At 45.5% G+C, this 12,649-nt stretch overlaps 1 protein-coding gene across 2 annotated transcripts in view; it reads left to right on the top strand.

Annotated features, from left to right (window-relative positions):
- The window catches only part of PI16 (peptidase inhibitor 16), a 32,664-nt gene that overhangs the window by 12,391 nt on the left and 7,624 nt on the right, over nucleotides 1–12,649 (top strand). For both annotated transcript variants that reach the window (XM_088674151.1, XM_035123173.3), the window contains 2 exons: nucleotides 10,309–10,527; nucleotides 11,524–11,633. In XM_088674151.1, the coding sequence (XP_088530277.1) occupies nucleotides 10,309–10,527; nucleotides 11,524–11,633 (329 nt within the window). The remainder of the gene's footprint in view (nucleotides 1–10,308; nucleotides 10,528–11,523; nucleotides 11,634–12,649) is intronic.

Genomic DNA, 12,649 nt, shown 5'->3' with positions numbered 1-12,649 from the left:
AAGTGCAAAGCTTTTCGGTTCTAACTGAAATGAGCACCTAGATTGATTTTCTGTGTAGATCTTCATGGTGTCCTTTTACATGCCAAATATTTGTTATAAGCACTGTGATCTATTTGTGTGTAAGGTGTTCTGTTAATTTCAGAAGTCTGTTTCCTTAATGAGTTTGAGCTTTGTATATACCTTAGCACTAAGCATTTCACTGGAGCTTTTCAAATTGAGGGATCACCTGCATTTTATCAGCTTCCTGTGATGAATCAGTACAAGTTAAAGAAGGCAGCTTGGACCCAGCTGCCAGAATTATGTGCCTGGTTATGATATCAAGCAGCTTGGTCATTTTGGGACAAGTTCCTTTTCCTCTGTTCCCTCCCACCCTTATTGTTTGTACTGAGAGTGCACAGCTACTTGGATCACAATTCTACTTGAGCATCATTTAGTCTTCTATACATACTGAAAGAAAAAAAGAAGATTAAAAAAATGATAAGGCTGCACATTTGTAACTCATTAGTTTCAGGGGACACAAAACAGACCTCTTCCCTTTTGTTTGTGCTACTGTTGCCGGAAACTTGGCACTCAAACATCAGTTGGGCATGGCTGATTACAAATGAATCTTCCTCCAGCCCAGCTGATGGTAGCACCATTACTAGTGAGACCTGGTGTATCATCTAGTTTCATCAGGAATCTATTGGATAGTGCCTGTGCCATCATTGTTGACAAGATCCACAACACCCTGACACCTACTTCTACCCATCTTTCCCCCCCCCAAAAGTTTTGTTTTACATTTATTTATTCATTGCTGGGGTTATTGCTTCAGCTGCCCCTCCTACGATGGTGATTCAGGTTTGTTTAGGTTCAGGAAAGGGGTGGCAGAACTCACTGCCTACCTGCTTTGCAGTGAAAGCTGAAGGACCGGCACCTGCACGATGTTTGGATGGAGAATGCAATTTATTGGAGGTAGGCTGGCCTGGCTGGGATGTCGAGGGCCTGCTGATTGGACATTTTAAATCTGAGCCCCGCCTCTTTGAACGGGAAGCAGAGGGAGGAACAAGAAATCAGGCTATACTGAGGGAGGCCTGGGCAAGCACAAGTCAGGTGAGAGAAAAAGGGGTTTCCCCATCTTGTGCGGGGCAGGAGAAGTGAGTTTGGGAGTAAATGAATTGATTTTTGGGGGGGGGGGTATGCCAGTGGGAAATGGTGGTGGTGGTGGGTGATCCGGAGAATTAATGTTTGGGGCTAGAATTGCACCTCTGCCTTGTACTTTTTGTGGTCTTCAGTAAGTAGCGCATCTGCATGTAAGCCAGACCTCTTAAGAGTCAAAGTAGATGGAATATGGGATTTCCCGAATATTGACTCTTTTTGAGATTTATAAAGCAACTGTGGGGAGGAGAGGAGATAAGAGCCGCAGGGCTTGGGAGGCAGGTTAAACTTTGCTCCTATGCCTGTAATAGATGCCTAAATCTAAACTGTTTTCCTGCTGCTGGGAGTGGATATAGGCATGCCCTTCCGTGGTGCCTGTATTCCAGTTTTGACCCATTGGGATCTCCCACATCACATCTAGGATGGCTCGTGTAGTGGCTGGCCAAATGCGTCTGTGATGTTTTCAGAGAGCACATAACTGTATGCTGCTTCTGAACTTAGCTATCGCATTTAGCTAGCATAGCTAGCAAGTGATGCTTCCATGAGTGGAGCAGGTAGGAGAAGCTTTGGAGGAAACAAGGTGATGGGAATGGCTTAGCAAGGTGAGCAGGGGATGACTTTGAACAGCATCTCTTTTGGGCAGCAGCGGCTGCCCCCATTATGATTCAATTTTGTGTACAGATGACAAACCATTTTTTTCCCCAAATATAAAAATTAACCCAAAGTTAGTCTCCCATTCAATGTGAGTGATAAGTGACGGGATGACAAATGATCACCAGCCTTAATTGGAGTTATCACTTTTCTCAGCTTCTCTGTGATGAGATTAATCATACAACGGAAAGCAGGTCCTTAGATTCGTGTTGGCTAAGCAAGATCTGCAACGATCATGTTTATTTTATTTATGGCATTTGTACCCTGCCATTCAGCCAAAAAAAAAGTTCTCAGAGCTGCTTACGAAAATCAGTACTAAGACAGAGCTTGCCCTCGGGCTCACAATCTCTAGAAAGGCATGACACACAAGGAAAAAGGATTGAGGGGGAGGAGGGACAAGCAAGCTCCAGCACACACACTTAAACATACAGCCAACAAAAATACCTTCAAGAATAAACTGACCCTTAGTTACTTTGTTGTTGTTGTTGCTTGGTGGACCATATTTGCTTGGGGCAGATTCACACACAGGCTAAAATTTTACTGCACAGGTTTTTTTTTTCATATGGTGACTCATAGCTGAATATATGAACTGTCTCCTGTCATTGCTGAATACTCTACTCGAAGCCATGGCAGACACCAGCTGATGCTACAAACATACATGGGTGGATGCCTTCTTTTAAGCACGAGTGTATAGGTACAATATGAGTTAGAAGTTCAATAAATACTGTACTATTCAGAAAAACAAATTTTAGCTATGTGAAATATGCTGGCTTTATTCAGCATAAAAACCACTTTTAAAAGGACATTTTATGTGCATTGTATGTCTTGGGCATTTCTAGGCCGATACAGATGGATTTCATTTTATTTCCCTTTTATACCTCCACCATACCTGTATTAATCTTTGCATGGTTCTTGTACATATGCATTTCTTTCTGAAATATTGCAATTGTTTTCTTTAAAAATACTGAATTTTCTGAATTGTACAAGCGTAACCATACAAATTGTGTAGTTGCCTGTTGCAGGATGCTAATTATACTTTATTTTAAAAGTAATTAAAATATTATACACCACTTTTGTGTGGCTTTAGAAGAAAATAAAATACAATTCAAAGCATTAACAGAATTAAGCCAAACTTTTAAAACCAACATTAAAATAATGTCAAAACCCAGCCAGAATAAAAATGTTTTTACCCCCGTGCCAAAACAAAACTCACCAGGGATGGGGGCAGGTCTAACCTCCCTAGGGAAGCAGATCCACAACCAGGGTGCTGCCACCAAAAAGGCTCTGTCCTATGTTTTCACCAACCTTCTGGTGGTGGGTTTAGCTTTTCCCAAAAGAAGCCAGCAGATGAGCTCCACCAGGTGTCTGTGGTGAGTGACTGTAGGGGTGCAACTGAAACACAAAAAGAACAGCTCTGATTGAAGAGGATAACTAGTAAGAGTCTAAAACTTTTTAGAGGTTTTCTAACCTGGTGCTCTTCCAAGTGTTAAAGGACTACAACTCCCCAACCACTGGCCATGTTGTCTGGGGCTGATGGGAGCTAGAATCCAGCAACATCAGGAGGGTCTGAGATTACCCACCCCTGCTGTAAGAACCATTCATAGCCCTCTAATTAGGTATGTCCTTCTGCAGTTGGTGTGTGGGTTTGGGGTTCTCAGTAAGTGGATCACTAACAGTAATGGAGCATGGAATGTGGTGTGCTTTTTCCTTAAGTGATTTCCTGCAGCAGGTCATGGATTTATTTATTTTTAATGATAGCCCACTTTTCCTCCATTCTTGAGCTCAGATCAGCTAACAACAAGACATTTAAAATAATACCCTGTCAATAAACCAGACCCATAATCAGACAGCAATATATAATCAATCTCGACAGAATGATAGCTAGAAAAACATCTGTCTTCTAAAAATACCCACATTTAGCCAGCTGGTGGAATGCATATAAAGATGGGACCGGACAGATCTCAGCAAAGACATTTCAACGCATTGGTGCCATGACTGAAAAGACCCTGCTTCTTGTATCCACCCACCCCGTCTCAGTTGTGGCTTCTGATGTTGGCCAGAAAACACTGGAGGGAACGTGCAGAGAAAGGCAGCTCTGCAGTACCTAGGCCTTGTAAGCCATTTAAACCTTAAGGTAAGAACAAGTAGCTTTAAAACTGGAAGCAGCTGCAGATCAACAACTACCAGAACAATATGCTCCATCTGGCCTTCAGCAGGACGTTGTGAAAATGTGAAGAACTACTCGTCTGGATGGACCCTTTGGCTTTTTAGTGGAACAAAACCTGCCAATGTGTTTATCTTTTGTTTCACTTCTGGCCTGAAGAGTGGGAAAGACCTGCTGATGTTGTGAGGCTGCTTCCAAGCTGAAGGCTTTTGAGATTATCAGGTGTGTCTCAGGAGTCTCGTGTTTGATTATACTTGCAATTCAGATGGGAATGGCGCTGATGGCTGCTAGTCCAAAAAATGAACTGAGCGGGATCTGCTCAGGTGACATGGCAACCGTGGGGCTTAAACAATTTCAGTTATGTCAGCCCCTATGCTATACTTCCTAGATGTATCCTGCGTGGTAGTCCTAGTCCTAGTACTACTTCTGGAAATGCTCCTCTCTATTCAAAATGTGGATGCTAAAAGTTACCTCCATCTGCTTCAGGCTTCTCCCCATGCTTTCCACCCCCCGCTTTAACATCAGAACTTGCAGTCTGTTTCTTCTGTTCCCAATCTCCCCCCCCCTTCTCTGAAGTCACACTTTTCAATTTTGTTTGGATCAGCAGAACTGGTTGCCTTGGAAATTTTTATATATACATTAAGCTATGTCTGCCAAACTATATTCTAATGGAACAAGAAAACCAGCTGTTGGATATATGGAGTCTGGCTCTGGTTCACGAAAAGGGGAATAATAAACTCAAGCTGGACCTGCCATTTCAGCCCCTCCCAAAAATTATACAGAGGGCTGCCCCAGAGGGGGAGACATTAGTGTCCCGGGAGCTGACCGTCTGTTCTTCCAACCTTTCAAAGCTATTTTGATCAAGAAAACTGGGAACGATTGCACCACAGACCTAATAGTTTTAATGGTAACACCTTCTCCCCAGAAAACTCTGAGCTAGACCAGTGGTTCCCAATTAGCGAAGTACTGTGGACCCCTTGTTTTTCAAAAGTCAAGCCATGGACTCCCTACTTTTGAAAATGTTTTTGTTATGTGAATGGTGCCACAGACCTTCTGGGTAGATTATGTGGACCCCCAATTGGGAACCACTGAGCTAGGCTATTCTCTCCAAGGCCCCCAAATCTGACAGCCTTGTTTGCAAATGGCCAATTGGTGTTGCCTTCAGCATTCTGGTCTGGGCTTACTTTTTAGCAGTAACAGTAGGACCTTTCATTCCTTTCCGAAATTATATTTTTTCACCACCACAGATGGCGGCAGCGGACCTTCCCTCTTGACCCAGACGCCATGTTTATTAGCATAGAGTCCGGCAAATTGAAGGAATTGGAGACAACCTTGGTAGTTTGGAAGACCCTTCTCAAAATGAGCGGCCAGCCTCCCAAACCCCCAGCTTCCTCTGCCAGCACAGATCAAAACCCAAGTGTGAAGTCCACCTGACTTAACTGCCTCCTGCAACCTGCCAAAACTTTCTCCGGGATCAAAAGGGGAGGGGCGTCATAATATTGTTTAAGTGAAGGGATATGTTGTACTATAGGAGGAGAGTGCTTTCAGGTCCAGGGCAGTTGTAATAGCCATTGAAAGAACTGCATATTCTGTAATACTCTGTGCTACCATATTATAGCAGGCAGGAAGTGAGTGGTCTTGGAAAGGCTCATAGGTGCCAGGTGCTGCTACCAGCACTGCATTCTGGGTAACCTGCATTGTGGATGCAGCAGCCAAAACAAGAACATAAGGCAGGCATAGGCAAACTCCGACCCTCCAGATGTTTGGGACTACAATTCCCATCATCCCTAGCTAACAGGACCAGTGGTCAGGGATGATGGGAATTGTAGTCCCAAACATCTGGAGGGCCGGAGTTTGCCTATGCCTGACATAAGGCCATGGAGGTGGGGACTGTGGGCATAATTAAGGTAGTTGTTTTCTCCAAACCATGCCCACATATGACATCATCAGGTCTCATTCGAAGTCAAATCTATCCAGGTTTGCACTTTGAGAAATAACCTGTGAACCGAAATGCAGCTAGCCTTTGAAATTTGCACGTATCTGAATTTCACCAAACAGTTTTTTTAAAAATAAAAATGCATCTATTAGGGGAAAGTGTGTGTAAAAATGAATATATTGATGAAAATAGCACACAAGAATGCACGAGGTTAGGAAAAAATGCTTGCAAAAAGTGCACATTAGTTTTGTTTTTGTTTTAAAAAAAACCATATAAAAATCCATATATTAGGAGAAACCTGCACCCAAAATGCTGATTATTTTTTTATTTTAAAAATTCCCAATAGCTGCAAAATGTGGAGAACTGGATTTAAGATTGGGAAAATGAGAAATGGAGAGAACCACAATTGAGAGCGGCTTCCATCCTTGTAGCAGAATGAGGTGCAAATGAAGTGGCAAGTTCTAAAGCAGTCTTTGACAACCTGGTGCCCTCCAGATATTTTTGACTCTATCTCCCAACAGCCACAGCCAGCATGGTTCTGGTGGCTAAGCTTGATGAAAGCGCTAGTTCAGAACATCTGGAAGGCACCAGGTTGATGAATATGGTTCTGAGAATGGATTATGTCACTCCAGACTACAGGTGGACGAATCACTTTTTACAACAGATCTTTGCATAATCAACTCCCTGCAAATAGAAAACTAGGACATAAAGGAACTTGAACTTTTACCCTGACAGGCTACCTTTTTATTGGCAAAAAGTTTTTTTAAAAAAACTTCCACATGTTGATGCATTCAAAAACGGTATTTTCCATGAAGTGGTGTAGAGTTGCGACAGGAGAGTCCATTTTAGCAGCTGAGATTTCTACCATTCTGCTGTATTTATATGCAAAGTCTCCATGTATTCCTATGGGAGTTTGAAAATTCACATCTGCAATGCAGGACCGTGAAGATTCCTGTTCTGCTTCTGTATGCACTCCTTGGCATCCTCAAAAGTCATGCAACAAAAAGCTCCCCACAGAGGTGTGTCTGGCATCTTCATTACACATGTTTTGGCAAATGCTGAAAACACACCCCTTTATCCTGGCTTTTGACCCTTGAGATGCATATTTTTAGGACCCACCTTATTTCTGTGCTTTTAAGCTGTTTCAAGCTGTTTTCAATTATTATAACCTACCCTGGGACATTTGGGTGAAGGCCGGGCAATAAATTATAATAATAAAATAACAACAATAATGATCAATAAAAAGACTAGCTACCCTCAAAGTGACCTTCAAGAGAAGTTCGCCTTCACCTACTGCTGGATCCCACTTGGGCTGAATAAAGTTCCAGCTGTTTATTTAAAAACCGCAGGAGACTCCTTCTCTGAAATGCTTTGATTTACTGAGACCTTCCTTCTTAAAACTCCACCAAATATTACAATGGAGTAGCTATGGGGAACTTAAATCTTGCTTTGACATCAACCAAATGAAATATCAACATAGATAGCATTAAAATGTTGGTGTTGGCATCCATCAGTCTCGAGAGACAATGGAATGCACTTCTGGGGGTGAAGTCAAACCACTGAAAAACCATAGCAGCACTAGAGTGACTGCCTGAGGGTGCACAGGGAGGTCTAAAGGGAAAGCGAGAGCAATACGTTTGGCACCAGCTTGGCTGCAGGAGTTGCCGGAAGGAGGCATACAAGGCGCCATCCAACCGTCTTAGGGACTCTGCTCCAGATTTGTGCAGGGTTTACTCCTTAGTTTTCTTCTCCCGGAGATATCCCACAAGGCAGCAGAGGTTTAGGACCAGAGTTTTCCTTCTCCAAAATTCACATTGAGGTTGCTGCAATGCACTCTTATCTGGGGCTTCCCTTATACTTGATCCTGAAGCTGCAGTTAGTACGGGGCAGGGCAGTTGCTCACAGGAGTGCGACCTTTTCTGCATACGACGCCTCTGCTCAGAGATCTGCACCGCTTGCCCTTTTGCCAAATTGTCGGAATATTCTGCACAGTTCAAGCTGTTGCCCCTCCAAAAAGGATATTGTAGGACAGGGAAAGGTATAGATGAGGGCAGCCAAAGCGTTCCAGGGGCTGGAGCAGCTTCCAACAAGGAAAGGTTACAATTTTTGGCGCAATTTAGTTTAGAGAAAAGTGGGGACAACTTAGAGGTGTATGAATTCATGCACGGCTATTGTCTGCATGTCCTGTTTGTGGACTTTGCGGAACAATCTGTTTGGTCGTTTTGGGTAACAGGATGTTGGACTAGTAGGCCCTTGGTCTGACTCAGCAGGGCTCCCCCCCCTACCTTCCTCTACATGGACATAGTCATACAATTCCATTGTGCATTGTTCCTAGCTCTGTGCTGAGATTCCCACCCTTCAGTCTGCATTGTTTTGTGGAACTCCCCAATCCTGCCTGTCACATTGGAAAGCTGAGAGGAAACTCAGTGTGTGTGTTGAGTTCAACGAAACCTGCGGCCAGAACAGGGTGGGAAATTCACCATAGGGATGCTGGATTCCGTGTCAGGAATAGCTTCACGCTTGGAAGCAAAGTGGAACCATTTCTTCTCTCTCCTCCTGACCAAATAGATGACACACCATTCCTTGCGGCAAAGGGCTCGCTCCAAGATGTCTTAGAGGGGTGGGCCTCAGAATTTGTTAGTCAAGGCTGCCTGTTGCTTTTGCTCGACTGTTTTGGATGGCAGCGCTCAGAAGCACTGGCAGCTCCTTTGAAGAAGAAGAAAATATTGCCTCAGTTTTGTACTGTAATCTTCCCTAACTGCACTCTCTTGTACATAAACGCTCCCTGCTCTTCCTGCTTAGCAACTGCTGCTGCTAAAGTAGCCTGTGGACGCAGCTGGATAAGAAGGGACTGTCTATCGCGGCAGTAGAGGGATCTGTTGGCAAGCAGCTGTTGGTCTCTGTTAAGTAACGAGCTTTCCAGATGTTTGCATTGGCTCTGGCCAAGCACAGCTGTTAAACTGGGCATGACTTTATCCTCACAGTAGGGAGGAGTTCTGCATATTTACTGTACCTTCCTCTTAGCAGGGTTGTAAGGGAGAGAGGGGGCTTTGTACCTCAGCTCTGCTACTGGCGTCCGAGCCCATCCTGCACATTATGCCAAATGAAGTGGTAGGCTGTGAGAGTCCTGGATGGCAGCCCTCTCCCTGACGTACTGGATTATGACATCTGGGAAGCATTTTTTAAACGCCCCTCCACATAACATCCTCACGGAGGATTTCAGAAACAACTGCCCTGTGAGGAAGAGCAGCAAACAATCTGCTCAGGGCATGGGGAGTGGTGGAGTCAGCTGCCCACCGCAACAGGTCTACCTCTAGTGACAGGAGTGATAAGAAGCTGGCAGATTCCATCTGGTCACCAGACTATTTCTCTGGGGTCTGACAGGCCTGCCTTTTGAACTCCGAGAAGCCCCTTTTCATCCTAGCTGGCTGTTATAAGATCTTTTGTAACATTAAGAATGTTGTGCCTTAGTTTGCTTGGTTTTTCCTCTTCCCTCCTCACCCCCTTTTCCTTTTGAGTCATGAAGGCAGAGACGGTGTCATTTTTGTTGACACAAACCACTCTGGGAGCATTTCTGGCTGAAGAACAGGCTATAAATGCAGTTAATAAACAATAAGTAATTTTTTAAAACCAATTTTTTTGTAGTAAGCTAGGTCATCAGAGCGAGGACAGCACTAGTTCTGTTTTGCTGGTGTACTAGTTTATTGCAAACCAAGAGTTGGAGCCTTAAAAAAATGTAATCTCCAACTTGCAGTCTAGAGTGGCTGCCCCATAATTTTAGCTCTTCATCCTGCATAATGTTTAAAGCTCCCTGGCTTAAAAATGTTTTGCCACATCTAAAAGAAAAGAGCCAGCTGAACACCAATGTTTTGCTACTTTAAATTTATTTATTTAAATTTATTTATGTAAATGAATATACTGTAGAGTGTAATGTTGGGAAACATCTTGTGTTGTCTGTGGTTCAACCATTTCAGCAGAAAAGCAGGTTGAGTGATGCTGCAATATTTTCACTATTCGTGGATATTGCAGACGGATTTGCCTTGGACTGGTATTTGCAAAGGCACCTGAAGAGGTCCAGTGGTCTCCAAATAGCCAGAAATGATTGTGATTGTGCCTTACAGCTGCCTTGAACCACTCAGAGGTCTCTAAACAAGTGTGTATTGCTGCTGGATACCTTAGCTAATTAGGAAAGGTACATGTGAAAACCATTTATAGCTGAAGCTGGAAAAGCTGCCTGGAGGACTGACTCCCATTTTTCCTTCTGATGACAACAGCTCCCTCGCCTTGGGCTGAGCTCCAGGCCTTCCTATTGCTAGGCCGGCCAGGCACGCTGACCAAATTCCAGCGGGAAGCACTCCTGCGGTTGGCCTGTATGAGAAGCCGTTCTGCATGATGGTGACGTCCTGCTTTGTCCTAATTTCAGAGCTGGGATCCAGAGCTAGAAGCCTTTGCCAAGGACTACGCAACAAAATGCACCTGGGAACACAATGCGGCGCGCGGACGGCGAGGCGAGAACCTCTTTGCCATGTCTGGCGACCTGGATGTGAAGATGGCGGTGGATGAGTGGTACAACGAGTACGCCTTTTATAATATGACAACATTAACCTGCCAAGAAGGGCAGATGTGTGGTCACTATACACAGGTACCTGATTATATCAGTGGTTTTCAACCAGTGTGCCATAGCACCCCGGGGTGCCTTGAATGATGGTCAGGGGTCCCGCGGGCAACACTGGCCTCTGTCCCTCTTTCCTTCCCTCCCTCCTCTGATACCCTCTCAAGTCTCTGCCTCCCAAAAGCTTGCACAACTGTTTGTTGCAGCAGCTTGGCTACAAGCTCCCTAGGTGAATGGTGCCTCTGGCCCGGGCCAGGGGTGCTGGTTGCCAAGAGCTGAAGCAGCCTTGGAGTAAGAGAGCAAGTGGGCGAGGGAGCCCAGCCAGCCAGTCCACCTGCCCTCGCTGTTGGGAATGGACAGACAAGTCCCAGGCCCTTGTGGGGCAGTGTGAGGAGGCACCTCTCTTTGGGGTGGGGGTGGGGGCAGCTCAGAGATCAGGGGTGGCGGCAGCAGCATCTGCCCAGAGGACTCTCAAGGAGAGAAGGCTGAGGGAACATTCCACAAGGGAGGGTGTTCAAAAAAGGGTGAGGGGCTGCCAGCTCTGCCGGCAAGGGGTGACATAACTGGGTCCCTGAGCCCCGCAGGGGTGCCACAGAAAGAATGTAGTTGGCCAAGGGAGCCATGAGCTCGAAAAGGATGAAAACCTCTGGATTATGTCATCCTGGGAAGAGCTGAGGGTATTAGCCATGATGGCTGTGTTTTACCTCAGGATGTTGAAGTAAATGAAGTTGGCCTGGTCCAGCAGGCTCTTCTCGTGTACATCCCCATATCATTCCTAAAATGAACAGACTCTATAGTGATGGGGCTCTATTGTTTGGGTCCAAAAGGTGGAGGGTGTCTTGGCTTCAGTTTTAATTCATGGCTGAGATAGCATTAAAGATGTCACCCGCGAAGTCCCCTGGGCTGTGCTGCCATCAGGGGACCAGTGGCTTCAATACAAATGCTTAAAGACTAGGGTGGCAACATCGGTCCATTCTTTTTCTGACTGCAATAGCAAACAGAACTTGCTCTTCTTTACTGCTGTAGGTGGTCTGGGCAACTAGTGAGCGTGTGGGCTGTGGGACGGTGTTCTGCAAAACCCTGGAATCCCTGAATGACACCGACATGCATTTGGTAGTCTGCAACTATGAGCCACCGTAAGTTTCATTTTGTTGGGGCGGAGGGTTTTTTCCTGAGTGTTTTTTTTGCCTGGCTGGAATGTGTGCTTTGAACCATGTTGATTCTTCCTGCTTGTGCAGTTGCTGCCATTTATTTTCAGCTGTTTTTGATGTTTTATTTTACACTAGCTGGCCCGGCCATGCGTTGCTGTGGCTCATCCGTGTGATTCCCCCCACCCTGTGCCGATCCATGACGTATCCCGCCTCCTCCTCCCCCACGCCCCGGCTTATCCCTGTGACCCCCAGCCTGTCCTGACCCATGATGTATCAAGCCCCCTCTTCCCCCCCACCCCCGGCTCATCCCTGTGACTGGTCCCACCATGTCCTGACCTATCCCGTCCCCTCCTCCCTCTTCCCCCCAACCCCCACCCAGGCGAGTCAGTACCTCCATTCGGCCTAGTCTGTAAAGGCTTTGGTCTAGTATGTAAACGGGAGCCGAGGTGCTGTTGAGAGGGAAGGTTTTATAGGTGCAGTACTAGTGTAGCCACCGCTAGAGGGCGCTGGTTTGCAACCTGGTTCTTTTCCCAGCATGCCTTTTCGTCAGAGTGGTGTGTTTCGAAACACGGGGTTTTGGGTTTTTTACCTAGCACAGGTGTGACATCTGTCTTTGAAAACGGTACGGGGTCACTCTCATATTTGCATGTGGCATTGTGTCAAAATTTGAATGGTTTTGGTGAAAAGTGGATACTAACGGACATGGCCAGTTTACATTTTTATATATATAGATTGCTGTGAGCCGCCCTGAGCTCTTCTGGTGGGTGGTAATGCATAGTACCAAATTTCCCAAAACTATGGCAGTGGCAAGAGGGTGCCCCCCTTGGTCTTAGCAGATAGGGAGGTCTGTTATGGGAGAAGGCATTTCACCAAGTGTCCAGCTCCTAAGCTATGTAGGGTTTTAAATATCACTACAAGCACTATGGGTGGGGGGAGAAATTCAATCCAGTTTGCATTGACAAGTGAATCTCCCAAACCCAAACCCAGATGCCTTTTGCAAT

Source organism: Zootoca vivipara, chromosome 7, assembly GCF_965207765.1.
Source record: "Zootoca vivipara chromosome 7, rZooViv2.hap1.1, whole genome shotgun sequence".
Lineage (NCBI taxonomy): Eukaryota > Metazoa > Chordata > Lepidosauria > Squamata > Lacertidae > Zootoca > Zootoca vivipara.
Note: the sequence above shows the minus strand (reverse complement) of the source record. Positions and strands in the feature narration are given on the sequence as shown.